The sequence below is a fragment of the Stegostoma tigrinum genome, chromosome 6, assembly GCF_030684315.1.
Source record: "Stegostoma tigrinum isolate sSteTig4 chromosome 6, sSteTig4.hap1, whole genome shotgun sequence".
Taxonomy (NCBI): Eukaryota; Metazoa; Chordata; class Chondrichthyes; order Orectolobiformes; family Stegostomatidae; genus Stegostoma; species Stegostoma tigrinum.
In genome coordinates this window covers 105516917-105537112 of record NC_081359.1, presented here as the reverse complement: position 1 = coordinate 105537112, position 20196 = coordinate 105516917, and the positions used below count along the sequence as shown (strand labels likewise).

General features: G+C 43.9%; 2 protein-coding genes across 5 annotated transcripts in view; one reads left to right on the top strand and one right to left on the bottom strand.

Moving 5' to 3' along the window:
* The window catches only part of pnpla4 (patatin-like phospholipase domain containing 4), a 109752-nt gene that overhangs the window by 72081 nt on the left and 17475 nt on the right, over positions 1-20196 (top strand). Inside the window, exons 9-10 of one of the 3 annotated variants that reach the window (XM_059646825.1) lie at positions 6898-7056; positions 7180-8568. The exons of the other annotated variants lie outside the window; for them this stretch is intronic. Coding sequence (XP_059502808.1) covers positions 6898-7056; positions 7180-7202 — 182 coding nt within the window. The 3' untranslated portion in view covers positions 7203-8568. Of the gene's footprint in view, positions 1-6897; positions 7057-7179; positions 8569-20196 lie in introns of those variants that run through there. 3 annotated transcript variants of the gene reach the window in all.
* The window catches only part of LOC125453060 (cytotoxic T-lymphocyte protein 4-like), a 40124-nt gene that overhangs the window by 11665 nt on the left and 8263 nt on the right, over positions 1-20196 (bottom strand). For both annotated transcript variants that reach the window (XM_048532118.2, XM_059646828.1), the window contains exon 2: positions 11183-11367. In XM_048532118.2, coding sequence (XP_048388075.1) covers positions 11183-11237 — 55 coding nt within the window. In that variant the 5' untranslated portion in view covers positions 11238-11367. The remainder of the gene's footprint in view (positions 1-11182; positions 11368-20196) is intronic.

Here is a 20196-nt window from a genome sequence, read left to right as displayed (position 1 = left end):
AAAACATTTCAAAAGTTGATGGATTTAGTTAAGGAACGTTACAACCCAAGACTCCTCTAATACTGAGATGCCATCGGTTTTACTCAGCAATTCAAGAATCAGGCAAATTTGCATTGGCATTTTTGACTAGGTTAAGCCAACAGGTAGAGGCATTTTACTGTAGTTTAACCCTTAATGAGATGCTGAGAGGCCGTTTGGTATGTGGGATTAATGATGTAACCATACAAAGCCCAACTGGATTTCAAAAAGGCACTACAGCTGGCTTTATCATTGGAAAATGCAGCAAGTGGAGCTTATGAGTTGCAGGGCATTTTGATGGAAGTGGACACCCTCGCCAGGCTGTCTGAGCTTGGGGAACACCACTTGAGTGAAAGCAATTGCATAGCCTTACTCAGGACATCACCTACACAGAGGGGCTCTTGGTCAGCTCACTGCAAAAGTCCGAAACAAAGCTAAGCCTTGGCCAAGTGGTTAAAATTTTCTGAAGGATTCGAACCAACAGGCTATTGTATTTGTGGAACTCAGAACTGTAAAAGAGTCAAAATAGACCTGATTTGAGTAGAAGATCTCATAGGCCGGTATCCAAGAAAGTGCACATCCTGGAAAGTCTACCTACATCTGGTATGGAACAATTAAATTGCTTAGCAACATCCACATCAGAACCAATTAAAATAAATGCCAGACATGGGCTGAGAGGAGGATGAAGCAGCATCAGTAACACCAGTGCTGGACACAAGACTCCACTAAGTGAGAGAGACAGTTTACTTCAGAGGATGAAGTTTGATATAGGAACTGTGGGAATGGGTCCGCCTGGGCAAGAAGCATGATTGACGTGAGGTCAGGTCCAGAGATGTACAAAGTTCAGGTAGGTACGATGGACCTGAACAAGGTCGTGGACCATATGAGAGCTGCAAAATTGCAGATGGCATGGGATCAACATGTGCCCAGCTCCTCGACAGCCTGTCCCACTGTTCAAGAACCTGTGGGATCTCCCAGTCCATCGAGTGTTGAAGATGCCTCAGAATCTGAGATGGACGTTGTGAATGTCACAGCCTTGATGCCTTTGCCACCTGAAGAAGAGAATGAATTTCTACTAAGATGGTTCGGGCACAAAAGGCGTGCTGCTGTGTGTTAAATGCTGTCTGTATCAGAGGCAGGATTGGACGAACCTGACCCAGCACCAACCATTCACTACTTTTCAGTCTCAGTCACTGCTGAAACTGATCAATTGCAGAAGCTGCACTTTGTTCAATTCATTCAGGTTATGACCATTGCAGGGAGTGCCAGCCCATTCTATTACCCAGTGCACCACAAGGCCTCCGTTTTCACACTATCACCAAGTCAAAATCATCCCCATAGAATCAATATAGTTAAACTGACAACTGTGGTCACCTTATCTGAGAAGGGAATGCAACAAAGGTTTACCAGACTGATTCTCAGGATGGTAGGACTGATGCACAAAGACAGAGTGGATCAGTTAGACTGAGGGTTGTCTCTGTAAAATCTATAAAGTTTTAACAAGACTAGACAGGGTAAATGCAGGAGGGATGTTGCTGATGACTGGGGAGTCTAGAACCAGGGGTGACAGTCTAAGGATATAAGATAACAAAGCGTGGGGATGGATGAACACAGCAGGCCAAGCATCAAAGTCCTCCTGCTGTGCGTTGACACACAATGCTGTTAGGGAGGGAATTCCAGGATGGGTCAGCCATTTAGGATTGAGATCAGCCTGTGGAATTCACTGCCACAGAAAGCTGTTGATGGAGTCAAGAAGTTAGACATAGTCCTTAAGGGATCAAAGGTTATGAGAAGAAAGCAGGAACAGGGTACGGAGTTGGATGATCCACCATTATCGTATTGAATGGCAGAGTAGGCTTTAAGAGCAGAATGGCCTATTCCTGCTCCTATTTTCAATATATCTATGTCTGTTTCTACAGGTATTCCTCTAATTTACAAGGAGGTCCTGCTTGTGGAACCGAATTCCAAATTGTCCTCATGATTTTCATGCCAAGTCAACTGATGGACAATAGATTATTTCCCTAAACTCTGCCTTGTCTCTCTCTCTCTTTCTCCCTCCTTCCTCAGAGCATTACAGAGGCTCAGTTGCTTACTCTCTTGTTTTCTAGTCAGACAGTTGTGGGTTTAATTCGCGCTCTAAGGATTGGCACTCTAATAGAGGGCCGACAGAGCGGTGAACTGTCAGAGGGACCATCTTTCGGGTGTAAGTTTGAGCTGAGGCTCTGACTGTCCTCCCAGACTCACGTTGAAAGATCTGATTGCTCCAGCTAATACTGATCCTTCAGTCAACACCTTGATAATACCATATTGCTGCTTGGCAGAGCTTGTTGTGCACAAATTGGTTGCTACTTTCGCTACAGTAAACAGAATTATTTCATAGGTTGGGGAGTGTTTTTGAAGGTCCTGGGGTGTTGTATGGCTGGGTAGAAGTACAAAGCTTCACTTTTTTGTTGACACACCTCTTTGCTGGGACTTTCATTCACCTGCAAATCCCACCTTCGGCAGCTTGGCATCCAGTTTTGTTTGATAGCGTCGCTGTGAGGCACTTTGGGATGTTTCATTTCATGCAAGATGCTTTTGTCGTTAAGAGCTCAGGTGATAATTCTTTACTGACTTCACCTGGGGAAATGAATCTTTTCTGGATCTTTAACTGAGCACAGAATGATTATGATTCTGAAGGAGGCCATTCAGCCCCATTGTGCCTCTACCAGCTCCATTACCTACTGCCATCTTTACCCCCAAAACAAAACACCCAGTGCCCTTTTGAATGCCCCACTTGAACCTGCCACCAGGATGTGCATTCCAGATCCTCGCTACATGACATGTGGGAAAAACTTTTTCCGTCATTACCCTTTGTTTGCACATCACTTTAACTGTATGTTGTTTTGTTCTTGCACCTTTTACAAGCAGAAACAGTTTCATCCTGTTCACTCTGCCCAGCCCACTCCATGATTTTGAAAACCTCTATCAGATCTCTTCGCCTTCTCCCCTCCAGGGAGGACAATCCCAACATCTTCACACGATCTTCATAACTGAAGTTTAGAGTCACAGACATCTACAGCACAGAGACAGTCCCTTCAGCCCATCGGGTCTGCACTAGCCACCTAACTATTCTAATCCCATTTTCCAGCACTTGGCCCTTGACATCGCAAGTACTTTTTCAGTGCTATCAGGGTTCCTACCTCTACCAGCCCTGAAAGGCAGCAGGTTCCAGATACTCATTGCTCTCTAGAGGACAAGGGTTCCTCACATCCCCTCTAAACCTCTTGCCCCTAGCCTTAAATTTATGCCCCTTGGTTATTGATCCCTCTGCCAAGGGGTAAGTTTCCTCCTGTCTGCCCTATCTATGCCCCTCATCAATTTAAAAATCTCAGTCGTGCCTCCTCTCTGCTCCAGGGCAATCAAACTCAATCTGTTCAATATCTCCTTGTAACTTAAACTCTCCAGTCCAGGCAATATCCTGGCAAATGCCCCGATTGAGTGCTACCTCATCTCTGCAATAATTTGATCTCGAGGATTACACGCAATACTTCAGCTGTGGTCTAACTAACCTTGCACACAGTTCCAGCATAACCTCCTTGCTCTTAAACTCGGTGCCTTTGTTAATATTGGCAAGAATCCCATGTACCATCTTAGCCACTTTATTGACCTATGCTGCTACATCAAAGGATCAGTGTCTATGCACACGGAGGTCCCTGTACTCATTGGGACTTCCCATTGGCCCTGCAGTTCATCATATATTCCCTTACATCATTTCAGACTTATCCAGATTTAAAATAGTATCAGAGATAATGGGAACTGCAGATGCTGGAGAATCCAAGATAATAAAATGTGAGGCTGGATGTGTTCATCCAGCCTCACATTTTATTATCCAGATTTAATTCCATTTGCTACTGATCAGCCAATTCGACCAGCCTGTCTATTTTCCTCCTGTAATCTAAGGCTATGCTGCTGACTGTTTACCATCTCACCGATTTGTGTGCCATGTGTGAACTTACTGATCAACTTTGCTACATTGAAGTCTAAATCGTTTTTATGAACCACAAGCAGCAAGGACCCCCAATACTGATCCCTGGAGAATCTCACTGGACACTGTAGTTTATCTTCACTACAAGTCTGCCATGTGGGACCTTATCAAAAGTCTTGCTGAAGTCCAAATAGACTACATCAAAAGCATTATGCTCATCTATACGCCTAGTCATAGAGCCATAGAGGTCTACAGCATGGAAGTAGGCCCTTCAGCCCAACTTGTCTAGACGACCCACTTTTCACAACTAAACTAGTCTCATTTGCCTGTGTTTGGTCCATGTCCCTCCATACCTATCCCATCCATGAGTCTGTCTAAATGTTTCTTAAATGACAAAATTGTACTCGTTTCTACCACCACCTCTGGCAGCCTGTTCCAGAAACTCACCACCCTCTGTGTGAAACAATTGCCCCTCTAGATCCTTTCGTATCTCTCCCCCTCACCCTAAACCTAAGACCTTGAGTTTTAGACTCACCAAAGTCTTCTACAACTGCAACAAGATGTCCCAACTTCTCTACTCAATGGTGACGACTAAAACCAAGCATACTGAAAGCCTTCTTCACTGCCATGTTTACCTGTGACTCTACTTTCAAGGAGCTATGAACCTGTGTCCCTAGGTCTTTTTGTTCGGTAACATACCTCAGAGCCCTACCATTGACTGTAAGTCCTGTCCTGGTGTGACCCACCAAAATGCAACAAATTTCATTTATCTAAGTTATTCTCCTTTAAATTATACACCAAGCACCTCTTCAAAAATATTCGGTCAGGTTGCTGTGACATGACCTCCCTTTAACAAAACCATACTGACCCTGATGAACCCCTGCCTCTGCATCGACAGGTTAATCATGTCCCTCAGAATTGCGTCCAACAGTTTCCCCAACACTGAGGTTAGACCGGACAGCCTGGTTTATGCCAAACTCCCTTCTTAAATAACGATACAACATTGGCTGTCCTCTGGTCCTCTGGCACCTCTCCTGCAGCCAGAGAGGAATTAAAAATTTTCACCAGCATCCCAGCTATTTCCTCCCTGGCCTCACTCAGCAACTTGGATACATTTTGTCTAGCCCTGGAGATTTTAAAGCCTACCAGACCACTCAGAACCTCTTCATTGTCTACGCTAATTTCTGTAATTATACCACAGCCCTACTGTCTGATTTCCATACCCAAAACAACCGTTTCACTAGTGACACAAACTATTCATTTAGAATCCTACCTATATCCTCACCCTCAAATGCAAATTACCACTGTAGTCCCTACTCTTTCCCTAGTTATCCTGTTACCCTTAATGTACTTGGAAAATAGCTTAGGGTTCCCTTTACTTTACCTACCACTATCCTTTCATGTCCTCTTTTCCCTCTCCTAATTTCCTTTTTAGTAATCCTTGCACTTTCTGTAGTCTTCAAGGGTTTCCTTGGACTGTGCCATAAGCCTCCCTTTTTCTCATTATCCATTCCCATACATCTCTCGATATCTAGAGTCCACAGGTTTTTTTTGGCCTCACTCTCTATTTTTATTGGAGAAGGTTGGCACTGTACTCCCCCTATTTCCTTCATGAATGCATCCCACTGCTATGACAGAGATGTACCTGAAAGTATCTGCTCCTGGTCCACTTCCTATCTGATCTTATCAAACTTGTTTAGAACTTTGATTTCAAGCCTTGCTTACCCTTTTACTTAACAACGCTGAATCTAACGAAGTTATGATCGCTGTCCGCAAATTGCTCCCCAGCTGATACTTCAAAACCACTTACCCGGCTCCGTCACCTGCGATTAAGTCCAGGACTGTCCCCTTTCTTGTAGGCCTTCTACAGACTGGCTTAAAAAGCTCTCTGGAATGCAGTTTAAGAATTCCGCTCCCTCTACGCCTTTCACACAATGACTACCCCCGTTAACATTGGGAGAAGTTGAAATCCTCCACCATCATTATCCTATTACTCGTAGCCGAAACTGTTCTAAAAAAAATTGCTCCCACACCCTCTTCAATGCAGTCTCATCTATCCTATAATGTGGCACCAACAACTGAACACGTACACCAACTGAGGCCTAACAAGTGGCGTGTACCAAGCTCACCATCACCTTCTGGCTGGGTGTATTGATGGGTACATTTTAGACCTGCTTGTGGAGAATCATAATGCTGGGGCGGATGGGATGGAAGTTGGTGAGGGAAAGGAAACCAATAAGTTGTTTCCTAATAGGGCCATGACGTTGTACAGCATGGAAACAGACCCTTCAGTCCAACTAGCCCATGCTGACCAGATAGTCTAAATTGACCTAGATAATAAAATGTGAGGCTGGATGAACACAGCAGGCCAAGCAGCATCTCAGGAGCTTTTGTGCTCCTGAGATGCTGCTTGGCCTGCTGTGTTCATCCAGCCTCACATTTTATTATCTTGGAATTCTCCAGCATCTGCAGTTCCCATTATCACAGTCTAAATTGACCTAGTTTTGTTTGCCAGCATTTGGCCCATATCCCTCTAAACCCTTCCTAATCATATACCCATCCAGATGCCTCTTAAATGTTGTCATTGTACCAGCCTCCACCACTTTCTCTGGCAGCTCATTCCATACACGCACCATCGTCTGCATGAAAAAGTTGCCCCTTATGTCCCCTTTCAAATCTTTCTGCTCTCACCTTAAACTTCACCCTGGCGAAAAGACCTTTGCTATTCACTCTATCCATGCCGCTCATGATTTTATAAACCTCTATAAGGTCACCCCTCAGCCCCTGACGCTCCAGGGAAAGTAGTCCCGAGCCGATTCAGCCTCAATCTATAGCTCAAACCCTCCAACCCTGGCAATGCCCTTTAAAATCTTCTCTGAATCCTTTCAAGTTTAACAACATCTTTCCTATAGGGAGGAGACCAGAAATGAAGGCAAGATTCCAGAAGTGGCCTAACCCATGTCCTGCCCAATATGCAATCTTTGTTTGCGAACTGGAAGCACTCAAATTGGAAATAATAAAGATCCTGTTAAGCGAGATGGTGCAGGAAAGATTTTCGAGAATTCTTTCAGGTATTTTGTAGACTCCAGTTTTTCAGTTTGAGAAGAGTAAACTTATTTGGATGGTTATTTAAATAAAAATGACGTGCAAGTGTGCGAGGTAAAGGCACGAGATAATAATGCTCATTTGGACAGTCACTGCAGGCACGAAGGGCTGAATGATCTCCATTTGCACCGTAACACTTCTGTGATTCTGCGACCACGAGGCAGGGAGTCCAACTAGAGGAAAAGGGGAGAAATCGATCCCAGTTGCACACGGATCAAGAACATTGATTCAGCAACATTTTCAGGTAAAGGGATCAGTGCAATTTAACAGAGATAATGGGAACTGCAGATGCTGGAGAATTCCAAGATAATAAAATGTGAGGCTGGATGAACACAGCAGGCCCAGCAGCATCTCAGGAGCACAAAAGCTGACGTTTCGGGCCTAGACCCTTCATCAGAGAGGACTTTAGCATTTGTTGGTTGGCATAAACCCAGTGGGCCAAAGGGCCTGTTTCTATGCCATGTGATTCTGACAATGATGTGTGGGGAAAAAAACCTTTTGATGTCACAAATGGTTAGGATCTGGAATGCATACCTGAGAATGAGGCAGAGGCAGACTCAGTTAATAATTTGAACATTAACTAATGGAAAAGAATTTGCAGGGCTACAAGGGAAAAAAACGAGGGAGTGGGTCTCTCTGAATTGCTGTTGCAGAGACGTGGCACTGACTTTATTCTGTGTTTCACTAACACTGGATTGAGACAGAGTAGATTAGCATGCAAATTTGTGAAACTTTCCCTATTTTATTGGCTGTGTTTTAAGAATTTTAACCATTTATCGGTGGCAAAATTCAATGTGCCACTTATTACAAAGATTATTTCGTGAATCGCTGTTAATATTTACAAACAAAATTAAGCATTAATCTGAGTGTGTTGGTCATTCCTCTAACGTCATCTTGATTTATTATGCGTAACGCTGCCCAGACTGGCACCTTCAACCGCTAACTATTCACCCTTATCTTGTACGGCTCTCTCCTTCCAGGCACTCAGAGTTTCTTTCTACCCAAGCACTCTAGAAATCACTCAATTCTGGATATCTGTCATCCTGTAAGCAAACTGACTTGAGTTAAAATGTTACCCCACCTACTCATTGAAAGTCTAGCAAGTTTCAATTATTTCCTGTTCTCCAGCAGTAGTAAATACAGGACGTTGGGTAAATCTTGGCAGTACTTAACATTTCTAGCCATTCTGATTTTTGTTCGCGTTGGTAGAGTTGAAAATAAGATGAGATATAAAAATGGGCTAGAGGTCGATTGCTATCCATTTTACACAACTGTATGAATGAAAAATCTTGCCCAGTGTTTTACAAGCTGCAATCTCTACATGGATCAGATATTCTGAAACATTCCTTCATACTTAAAAAATACTTTACCTATTATACTGCTGGTCTTTTTGTTTTCTTCTCAAATTTATGAGATTTGTTATAACACCCATATTATTTCAATTCAAATTCAGAAATTGCTCCTGCCAATTAAAATTTTGCCTCATCCGCACATTTAAGTTATGAATTTAATTCAATCTGAATTTAAATTTGCTCAGTTCAAACGCAATACAATTTTAAATTCACTGTGAATTTAAATTGTATGATTTGAAAATAATTGTGTGTAACAAATTTTAATTGACTTGAATTTCAATTTTCTGTGAACTTAATTTGTGTGATTTTTATTGTGTGAATTGAAATTTGCTTGGTGGAGTTACAGGTAGATAGGATAATGAAGAAGGTATTTGGTATGCTCACCTCTATTGGTCAGTACATTCAGTATAGGACGCCACGTTGCAGCCTTACAGGATATTAGTTAGGCCACTTTAGGAATACTGCGTGCAATTTTGGCCTCCCTCTTATAGGAAGGATGTTGTGAAACTCGAAAGGGCCGGGAAAAGATTTACGAGGATGTGGCCACGGCTGTAGGGTTTGAGCTATGAGCTGACGCTGCGTGGGCTGGGGTTATTTTCCCTGGAGCATTGGAGGCTGACGGGTGACCTTAGAGCATTACAAAATCATGAGGGTTACGGATTCGGTAGATAGGCAAGGTCTTGTCTCTGGGGTTGGGGAATCTAAAGCTAGAGGGCATAGGTTTAAGATGAGAGGGGAAAGATTTAAAAAGGAACTTACAGGGCAACTTTTTCACGCAGAGGGTGGTGCGTGTGTGGAATGAGCTGCCAGAGAAAGTGGTGGAGGTGGGTACAATTACAACATTTAAGAGGCATCTGGATGGATATATGAATAGGAAGGGTTTAGAGGGATATGGGCCAAATGCTGGCAAATAGGCTAGATTTATGTAGGATGTCTGGTCAGCGTGGAGGACTGGACGAAGGGTCTTTTTCCGTGCTGTACAGCTCTACGACTCTATGACTTAAATTTCAATTTTCTGCAAATTTAAGTTGTTAGAAATTAAGAGCATAAGATATAAGAGCAGAATGAGGCTATTCGGCCCACTGAGCGTGCTCCACCATTTGATCATGTCTGATATGCTTCTCAGCCCCATTCTCCTGCCTTCTCAAGGAGATTAGATTGCTGTATATTAAGCATGCTCATCAAAAATCTGTTTCAATAAAGTTATTTTTTGAAGTGGTTTTGTAAAGCTATGAATGGCATAAAATGTTCCATGAACTTATAGTTTGAGATTAACCGTGTTTTGTGGAAGCGTTTGGATGCCTTTCCTTCTGAATGTTTTAAAAATCTTGTTAGACAGTCGAGAGAAGTTGAACTAGGTCACTGGGTTTTACTGTGCTTTCTTGCTGTTTGGGCTAATTCTCAATAAACATATTTCAACTCAACCACCGTGACTTGCAACCTACAATTTTTCCAAGTGTTCCAAGCTTCAAGTGTTTTAAACATTTTTTAAATCATCCCACATTGCCTTGTCCTATTTATCTTTGGAGCATCCCGCACTCCTAAACCCTGTAAAGCCCTTCATTACTCCAGCTCCAATCTCCTACATGGCCTCCTTTCTCCTTTTACACAGCTAATTGTGGAACTAGAGATAATGGGAACTGCAGATGCTGGAGAATTCCAAGATAATAAAATGTGAGGCTGGATGAACACAGCAGACCAAGCAGCATCTCAGGAGCACAAAAAGGGTCTAGGCCCGAAACGTCAGCTTTTGTGCTCCTGAGATGCTGCTTGGCCTGCCGTGTTCATCCAGCCTCACATTTTATTAATTGTGGAACTAGCAAGTTTCCAAACTTTGGAAGTCCTTCCCTGAAGTGCACTGTCTGTCCAGCTCCCTCTCCACTACAAGACCCTCCTTAAAAATGCTCCTTGATCAAGAATTTTACCACTGTTTCTTCTAGAATGTATCCCTCTGTGCCTGACCATCTATTGTTCTCACAGCTCTGTTAAAATTCACCATAGTCCCAAAGAACCATAGGGCTGCTGTCTCATTACAGAGAGACAATAGGTGTTAGGTTTAACTGGAGGTGCAGAGTTGAGAAGACCAGACCTTCGTGATAACCTGAGCTGGTGTGGGAAGCTCTGTAAGCTGTTTCGGGAAAATTTTGACACCAAATGTGCTCTGTAGCTGCAAACTGTTACTCAAATAAACAGAATCAGAGGATTTGAAATTGAAAATTGAATGTGGTTAATAAATCTGGAATTCACAGCTAGTCTCGCTGATGGTGCTTATAAATCATAGCTTGTTTAATGTCTTTTAGTGAATCTGCTATCCTTACGTGGTCTGACCTACATATGATACCAATGTGATTCATAATGAATGTGCCTCTTAAATGGTCCATGCCATACACTCAGTTCAGGGGCAACTGAATCTGCATAACAAATGCTGATCTTTCCAGCAACACCCACATCTCATGAAACAGTAAAGAAAAGTGGCCCTCATTTTTTGACCTGAAGAGCTGATTTTGATTGTAACTCTTCAAATAACATTAAAAGGGAAACAGTAAAGATTTAGTTGTGTCAATAATTTTCAGGATGTTGTATCACTTCAAATGACTTATTAACTTATTGAAATAATACGTTAACAAGGTAGCAGAAAATATAACATGGCATTGTACTGCCCCCTCTCAGTGCAGTTAGAGACCCGAACAACTCTATTGCGGTTGCATAGCGACGCAAAAAAGTAGGAATTTCCTTTTACCTGCCCAGCAACTAAGTGCAGCCATCAGCGGAAGTGACCACTTTAAGGGATGCATGGCCAGCAGAAGGTGTACCTTTTCTCCAGAGCAATTTGTCGAGTTCAGAGTTGCTTGTCTTCAGACACCGAGACACTGAGAGTGATCAGTTTTGGTGTTCGCAAAAGATGCCTTTGTGGTCAGTCATTTCCTTTCAAGGAGAAAAAAGAATCCGTTGAAAACTAAAAAAAATTAAATTGTACTGTACATTAAATTCGTTGAGAGTAATTATCTGAATTAGTTTGAACAGGGTCGTAGTGAAAAGATGCATTGCCTATGTACACAAACATATAATTATCGACCTACAGAATGATTATTCTTTCTTGGGCCAGAACATGTCGATACAGAGAGGTTTTTTCCCCTTTAGGGAGAATCTAGGACCACGGGGCTTGGAATAAGGGATCGTCCATTGAAGACAGAGATGAGGAGGAATTTCTCCTCTCAAAAGGTAGTGAATTTGTGGAATTGTTTACAGCAGAGGGCTGTTGAGGTTGGTTCATTGACTCTATTCAAGGCCGCGATAGATTTTTAATCAGGAAGGGAATTGAGGGATATGGGGGTAAAGGCAAGAAAATGGAGTTGAAGATTATCATATCAACCATGATCTCATTGAATGACAGCACACTATTGATGGGCTGAGTGGCTGACTTCTGTTCCTGTGTCTTCTAAGCTTATTATGAGGGAGGGGAGTGGGTGACTCCGAACTGCTTCAATGGGTGATTTATTAGGAATAATTTGTGTTCCATCACATTCAGAGATAGTTAGAATGTGTAACAATAATTAGCTTATTTCCATCTGGGTTATCCTGATAGATCAGTCTAATGGGTACATCTGTTGGTGGAACAAAAACTGAAGCTGCTGGAAAAACTCAGCAGTTCTGGCAACATGTGTGAAAAGAATCATCAGAGTTATCAGGTCTGGTGACCCTTCCCCACAACTCAACAGTTCTGAGGAAGGGCCACCGGACCCGAAACGTTAACTCTGATTTTTTTCTTCACTGATGCTGCCAGACCTGCTGAGATTTTCCAGCAACTTCTGTTTTTGTTCCTGACTTATAGCATCTGCAGTTCTTTGGGTTTTTACATCTGTTGGTGGGTTTCTTTAGTGGGGCCACAGGCTTTCATTCAGGGAATGCCTGGAAGAGTGGTATGCCCATGCTGCTTCCATTGGTTGGTGGGGGTGAGGTTGGAAGCAAGTGGTGGTGGGGTGCAAGTTGGGCTTTTACTTGAGATCAGGAGCCGGGGTAGGTCATGAACCCAAACAGCAAGGCCAACCTGGGCTGAGCATTCCTAATCCCTGAATGATGCTGCCGATGGCAGGTTGGTTGGGAAAACAGGGAGAGATCAGAAAAATGAGAAGAAGTCCAATTTTGAAACTAGGGTTTGAGCGGCAAGTTGAGGGACCTATTTGCCTGAATTAACAAGTGATTAGTCCCTAATCTCACCTCACTGGTGTGAAGCTGCATGCTGGAAGGAAAGAAGGCCTATTCCCAACAGGAAATTCTGAGTGAGTGGATGGCTGTACCAGCCCACCCATGAAGGTTGGTATCAGACTTGCACCAGCCTTACCCCCTCAACATGGCATAGCTACAACTCAACAAGTGGACAATACCATTGCCCACTTTCAGTGCTGCACTTTGTATTGTGCAAGTGTCTATAATTGCCCTGTTGCTGCCAGGACACTGTGCCAAGCCACTTTGCCGAGGAGAAATCCATCCCATAGATTGGACTAGGCTGCATCTCAGAGCTCCTCACTTGTTCTCTTAGTGCTCACTCAGGCTATGGATGCTCAGAGCATTTCTGCCTTGCCTTCTTTTTGTTCTTTGCTGTCTTCGCAAACATCTACTCCCTCCACCATCGACGCTCAGTAGCAGCAGTGTGCACTATCTACGAGATGAACTGCAGAAATTCACCAGAGATCCTCAGACAGCACCTTCCAAATCCATGACCACTTCGATCTAGAAGGAAAAGGGCAGCAGACATACAGGAACACCACCCCCTGCAAGTTCCCCTCCAAGCCACTCACCACCCTGACTTGGAAATATATCGCCATTCCTTCACTGTTGCTGGGTCAAAATCCTGGGATTTTCTCCCTAATGGCATTGTGAGTCAACCCACAGCAGGTGGACTGCAGTGGCTCAAGAAGGCAGCTCACCCCCACCTTCTCAAGGGGCAACTAGGGATTGGAAAGAAATGCTGGCCTCACCAGTGATGTCCATATTCCATGCATGAACAGATAATTTTTTTAATTCATTCACAGGATGAGGGTATCACTGTCTTGACCAACATTTATTTCCCATCTCTGATTGCCCAGAGGGCAGTTAGGTGTCAACCACATTGCTATGAATCTGCAATCGCATGTGGGCCAGACCAGGTAAGGATGGCAGTTTCCTTCCATAAAGGACATTACTGAACCAGATGGGTTTTTTTCAACAATCGATAATGGATTCATGGTCACCATTAGACTTTTTGCAGATTTTTAAAGAAAAATTGAATTCAAATTCCACCAACCCTGCCATAAAGGGAGGAAATGGTCTAGTGATATTATGACTAGACTATTAATCAAGTGGTTTAGGTAATGATCTGGGGCCTTGGTCTAAATCCTGTCATGGCGGATAGTGGAATGTTTATTCAGTAAAAATTCTGGAATTGAAAGTCTCATGATGGCCAAGAAACTATTACTGATTCCTGGGGGATATTCTATCTGGTTCACTAATGACCTTTGGGAAAGAATCTGCTCTCTTGAGCTGGTGTGGCTTACCTTTGTCTCCAGGCTCGCAGCAACATAGCTAACTCTTAACTGTCCTCAGGGCTACTGCCCGATTTGGGACAGACCTAGCCAGGACTGCCTACATACTGTCAATGAATAAAACAGGGTGAAAGTTGGCAGACAGCTGGTAATGCAAAGTAGCAATGAGTCTATGAATATGAGCTTGTATTTGCAATGAAGTGTCAGCTGTACTACCTGTGTGCCCTCCCGGAGGCTTTTATTTTCATTACTTTTAACATTGTGGAGGGCAGCCCCTCGTTGGCTGGACTTGACCTGTGCATGCTGGGTTTGGAAAATGGCATCTGTGTCAGCAATCCTGGGAAGGACTGGCAGTGGCTAGTATTTCTGCGTTGTGAGCACACGATGGCAGGCATAGGGTGCCATTGAGGTGCAGAATGAGGCGAGGGTCGGAGGATTGAGTGGGATAAGTCACTCGTGCCCGCAGAGAGAAAGCCTTCCCTGAGCTCCCCGAAATGGACCCTTATCCAATGTTTAGTAAATGTCAGCCAAGTGTTTCCATGAGGGATGGATGGGAGTGTTTGGGATGGTAAAAGCAGGATGGAGATGGGGTTGGGGTGGTGAGGGAGGGGTGGAAGGAATTGGACGGCAGGGACGGAGAGGAATGTCATGGGAAGGATGGAATGGCGTGAGAGGGATGGCAGAGACTATGGAATTAGTTAAGTGCTGCAAAAATGTCAGGGAAAGCTACTTAAAAAACTTGATTTAATCTATTTTTCTCGTAAACTTATTCAATAATGTTAGTACACACCTCTGGAGCAAGTGGGACTTGAACCTGAGTCTCCTGGCCCAGGGGCTGGGGCACTACCACATATTTTATACAATTGGTCATTCTAAAATTGTTCTTAGCACTGATTGTGAGAAGTCATTAGATTTGAATGGAAATGTTTGCAAAAAGCAGGCAGATCAATACATTAAAAGAATAATTTATCGTTTATTTTTCAGATGAATGAGATGATAAAAATGTACACTGGCGGTTTTCAATCTTTTTTCTGGTTAAAGAACCCTCAGTGTAGTGTGAAATTCAGAGAAACCTCAACTTTTTCTTCCTTCTGCCCTCATACTTGATAGAAATGAAAACAAAGAACAAAACACGATTGAACCAACATGAAATTCTGCCATGATTATTTCTCATAAAATGAAATTTAATTTTTGTTAAATTTTCATTATTTTTCACATCTAACCTAAAATGTCACCTCCTCTTGACAGTGATAAAACCTTTAGTTCTCTCAGGACAGTGACTTAGAAAAGAATTAGGGTATTTTCAGATACATACTAATCAGTTAAAACCTTCTAACAGATTAAAGATTGAACAGCATCTTAAGTTTGTGTATTACGTCCTCATCAATGGTGTGACCCTTTGACCTTTTACTTATAAATTCTGAGTCTGATACTACCCCTCTCGCTAACACCGAAAGAAATAGAGAGGCTCCGAAAGCTTGAGATTTCAATAAATCTGTTAGACTGCGGCCTGGTGTCGTGTGATTTCTGACCTGTCCACCCCATTCTGAGATTTGCACCTCCACGTCATCATTAGGTGTAAGAACAATATATCTCAAAGTTAAGGCATTTGCTGCTGTTTTCAAATGATCTGAAAATTGTGGGGAACTTGCTCGCAGAAGGGAAAACTGATGGGAGCTGTATCTTTCAGACCTTTTACATAACGTAGAACTTTGATGTTCCAGGCTGAAATAGCAGGTAGATTTCATAAATATTATGTACATTCCTCAAGTAGTATTGAACTTTAAAGCTGTCATTTAAACTCAGGGGAAAACATGTCTCAATATGACTTTCGCACTCCATGGCTAGAAACCAGAACCATTAAGTTCTTGACAAAATTTATGTTTGCGTATCTGAGCCAGTGTTTTTTTTAATGATGTATACAACATTTTAGAGTCCTTTCCAAGGCAAGAGGTTTTGACAGCATGGAAATCTTTGGTGATGGAATATTCTAAATATTCTTTATTTAAAGCAGTAAAGATATTAATTTGTTTGCAAATTGTTTGTGGGTTTCTCTTACAATGTGAAAAAACAAGTTTGCCCATTTGCAATCTTGCTGAGCTGCAACCCTGGTGATAAACAAACTTTTTCACCTTTTCCCCACAAAGGACTTGCTAAAACGTGACAAAAAGGTTGGCTGCAGCTAAGTCGCTGACCATGCAATCAAGCAGCACTTGCTCTGCAACAAGCTGCTCAATTTGGTTTAGACAGGGCCACTCAGCTCCTGACCTCATTACAACCTCGAATTCCAGAGGTGAGTTGAGAGTGACAGCCCTTAACATCGAAGCCACATTCAACTGAGTGTGGCATCAAGGAACCGCAGCAAAACAATGAGTGAGAATCAATGAGGGGGGAAACTTCCATACTGGTGGCACAAAGGAAAATGGTTATGACTCTTGGAGACCATTCATCTCATCCCTAGGACATCTCCACAGATGTTCCTCAGAGCAGATATTTTCTGATCCACCTGTTATGACACACTTCTGAAGTCAGTGGTATTTGAACCCAGGATTCCTAGCTATTTAAGGAGAACATTTCATAGAATGCCTGTAGTGTGGATAGAGGCTATTTGGCCATTCGGTCCACACCAACCCGCTGAACACCACTCCACCTGGACTCACCCCCCTACCCTATTCCTATAACCCTGCATTTCCCATGGCCATTCTTCCTAACCTGCGCATCTTTGTTCTGAGGAAGGGTCACCGGACCCGAAACGTCAACTCTGTTTTCTCCTCCACAGATGCTGCCAGACCTGCTGAGCTTTTCCAGCAACTTTGCTTTTGTTCCTGATTTACAGCATCCGCAGTTCTTTTGGCTTTTACTGGGCACCTTTGGATTGTGGGAGGAAACTGGAGCACCTGGAGGAAGGCCACGCAGACGTGGGGAGAATTTGCAAACTCCACACAGTTGCTTGACGGTGGAATTGAACGTGGATCCCTGGTGCTATGAGGTGGCAGTGCTAACAACTGAGCTACCGTGTCTCATCTCTGTTTTAAAAAGGCAACCTCTGATTTTTAAATAGTTACTCCTTGTTCCTCTCCCATTAGAGGAGCCATCTTCTCCACATCTAATCTTCAGCACCCCTCAGAAACTTATACATAAAAGTCACATATTTCTTTCTAAACTCCAGTGGATAGAAGCCTAGTCTGTTGAACCACTGTCAGAACATTGCAGGCATCATCCATGCCAGGTAATGTCTAATAAACCTCCTCCAAAGCATTTCCACCTTTGCTTATGTAAGGAAGTTGACACAGTGGTGGTCTAATAACCCACTCACTTCAAGGGCAATTAGGGATGAGGAACAGACGATTCCATGTTTGAATAAATTAATAAGGGGAGGCAGTTTCCAAGTGGTATTATTGCTGACTATTAATCAAGAGATTCAGGTAATGATCTGGAGACCTGGGTTCATATCAGATAGTGGAATGTGTTAAAAATAATGTACAACAGTATTTGTAATTTATACTTTAAGAATTGGGAGACATGGTACAGTTTAATTTTAGATTTGTTTTGCAAATGGTACCGGGAAGTCTGTGGATCTATTTTGTTTGCATTTTATTGAGGCTTTACAACCATCACTTGAAGAGGTGAGGACGTTGTACAGTTCAGTGTATTAAGAAAAATTGTCCTGTCACTAAACAACAGGGATCCAGGTCTGCAGAGAAACAGAACAATCCAGAAGTTTAGAGATAGTAGGAACTGCCGATGCTGGACAATCTGAGATAACAAGGTGTAGGGCTGGATGAACACAGCAGGCCAAGCTGCATCAGAGGAGCAGGGAAGCTGACGTTTCGGGCTGAGACCCTTCTTCAGAAAATCTCGTGAGGATGTTTAGCTAAGCGAATGAGGGTGTCAGAGGAGGGGAACTGGTTGGGTCTGTGGGACAGCAAGAAGTGGAGGGCCTTTAAGCCATCTACATGGAGAATGCAGGTTTGTAGGCACTGGACGTCCACGATAAATGTGAGGTGTTGGGGACCAGGGAATTGGAAGTTTTGGAGGAGGTGGAGGGTGTGGGTAGTGTGTGGACACAGGTAGGAGTTCCTGGACCAAGGGGAAGAAAATGGAGTCAAGATAGGTGGAGATGAGTTTGGTGGGGCAGGAGCAGGTGGACACAATGTGTCGACCAGGGCACTCAGGCTTATGGATTTTCACCTGCACATCTGCTAATGTGGTATACTGCATCCGCTGTTCCCATTGTGGCCTCCTCTATGTTGGGGAAATCGAGTGGAAGCTTTGCAGAACACCTGTACTTGGTTCACACTGAACAACTGCACCTCCCAGTCGCGAACTATTTCAACTCTCCCTCCCATTCCTCAAATGACATGTCCATCCTGGACCTATTGCAGTGCCACAACGATGCCACCTGAAGGTTGCAGGAACAGCAACACATATTCCGCTTGGGAACCCTGTAGCCCAATGGTATCAATGTGGACTTCAAAATCCCTTGCCCCTACTACATCCCAAAACCAGCCCAGCTTGTCCACACTTCCCTAACCTGTCGTTCCTCCCACCTATCCCCTCCTCCCACCTCAAGCCTGACCTCCACCTCCTACCTACTAGCCTCATCCCACCACCTTAAGACTTGTCCATCCTCCCCGGACTGACCTATCTCCTCCCTACCTCCCCATCTACACTCACCTCTACAGGCACCATCCCTGCCTCCTTAACTTGTCTGACTCCTCTCCACCTATCTTCTCCCCTATCCATCTTCTATCCACCTCCCCCTCTCTCCCTATTTATTTCATAAACCCCTTCCCCTCCCCCATTTCTGAAGAAGGGCCTAGGCCTGAAACGTCAGCTTTCCTGTTCCTTTGATGCTGCTTGGCTTGATGTATTCATCCAGCTCCACGCCTTGTTAACAAAGTGTGGAGCTGGATGAACGCAGCAGGCCAAGCAGCATCTTAGGAGCACAAAAACTGACGTTTTGGGCCTAGAGCCTTCATCCTATTTCTTTGTTTGCCATAGCTCATTTTTGATTTTCTTGTTCATGAAAATGTTACTGGTTAGGCCAACATATATTAACATAGAATCCCCACAGTGTGGAAACAGGGCATTCGGCCCAACAAGTTCATACTGACAATCCGAAGAGCATCCCACCCAGATCCATTTTCCTACCCCTGATTTCCCCATGTCTAACCCAAACATCCCTGGGCAGTACAGCATGGCCAATCCACACTGCCTGCATGTCTTTGAACTGTGGGAGGAAACTGGAGCACCTGGAGGAAACCCATACATAAGACCATAAGACCATAGGACATAGGAGTGGAAGTAAGGCCATTCGGCCCAGCGGGTCCACTCTGCCATTTAAATCATGGCTGATGGGCATTTCAACTCCACTTTCTGCACTCTCCCCGTAGCCCTTGATTCCTTGTGAGATCAAGAATTTATCGATCTCTGCCTTGAAGGCATCCAACGTCCCGGCCACCACTGCACTCCGTGGCAATGAATTCCACAAGCCCACCACTCTCTGGCTGAAGAAATGTCTCCTCATTTCAGTTTTAAATTTACCCCCTCTAATTTTAAGACTGTGCCCATGGGTCCTAGTCTCCCCGCCTAACGGAAACAACTTCCTTGCGTCCACCCTTCCGAAGTGGCACAATGGCTCAGTGTTTAGCACTGCAGCCTCACAGCACCAGGGACCCAGGTTCGATTCCCACCTCGGGCAACTGTCTGTGTGGAGTTTGCACATTCTCCCCGTGTCTGCGTGGGTTTCCTCCAGGTGCTCCGGTTTCCTCCCACAGTCCAAAGATATGCAGGTTAGGTGGATTAGCCATGCTAAATTGCTCGTAGTGTTCAGGGGTGTGTGGGTTATAGGGGGATGGGTCTGGGTGGGATGCTTCAAGGGGCGGTGTGGACTTGTTGGGCCGAAGGGCCTGTTTCCATACTGTAAGAAATCTAATCTAAGCCATACATTATCTTGTAAGTTTCTATTAGATCTCCTCTCAACCTTCTAAACTCTAATGAGTACAATCCCAGGATCCTTAGCCATTCATCATACGTTAAACCTACCATTCCAGGATCATCTGTATGAATCTCCGCTGGACACCCTCCAGGGCTACTATGTCCTTCCTGAGGTGTGGGGCCCAAAATTGGACACAGATGCAGGGAGAATGTGCAAACTCAACACAGATAGTCGCCCGAGGCTGGAATCACACCCAGGTAGGACCCTGGTGCTGTGAGGCAGCAGTGCTAA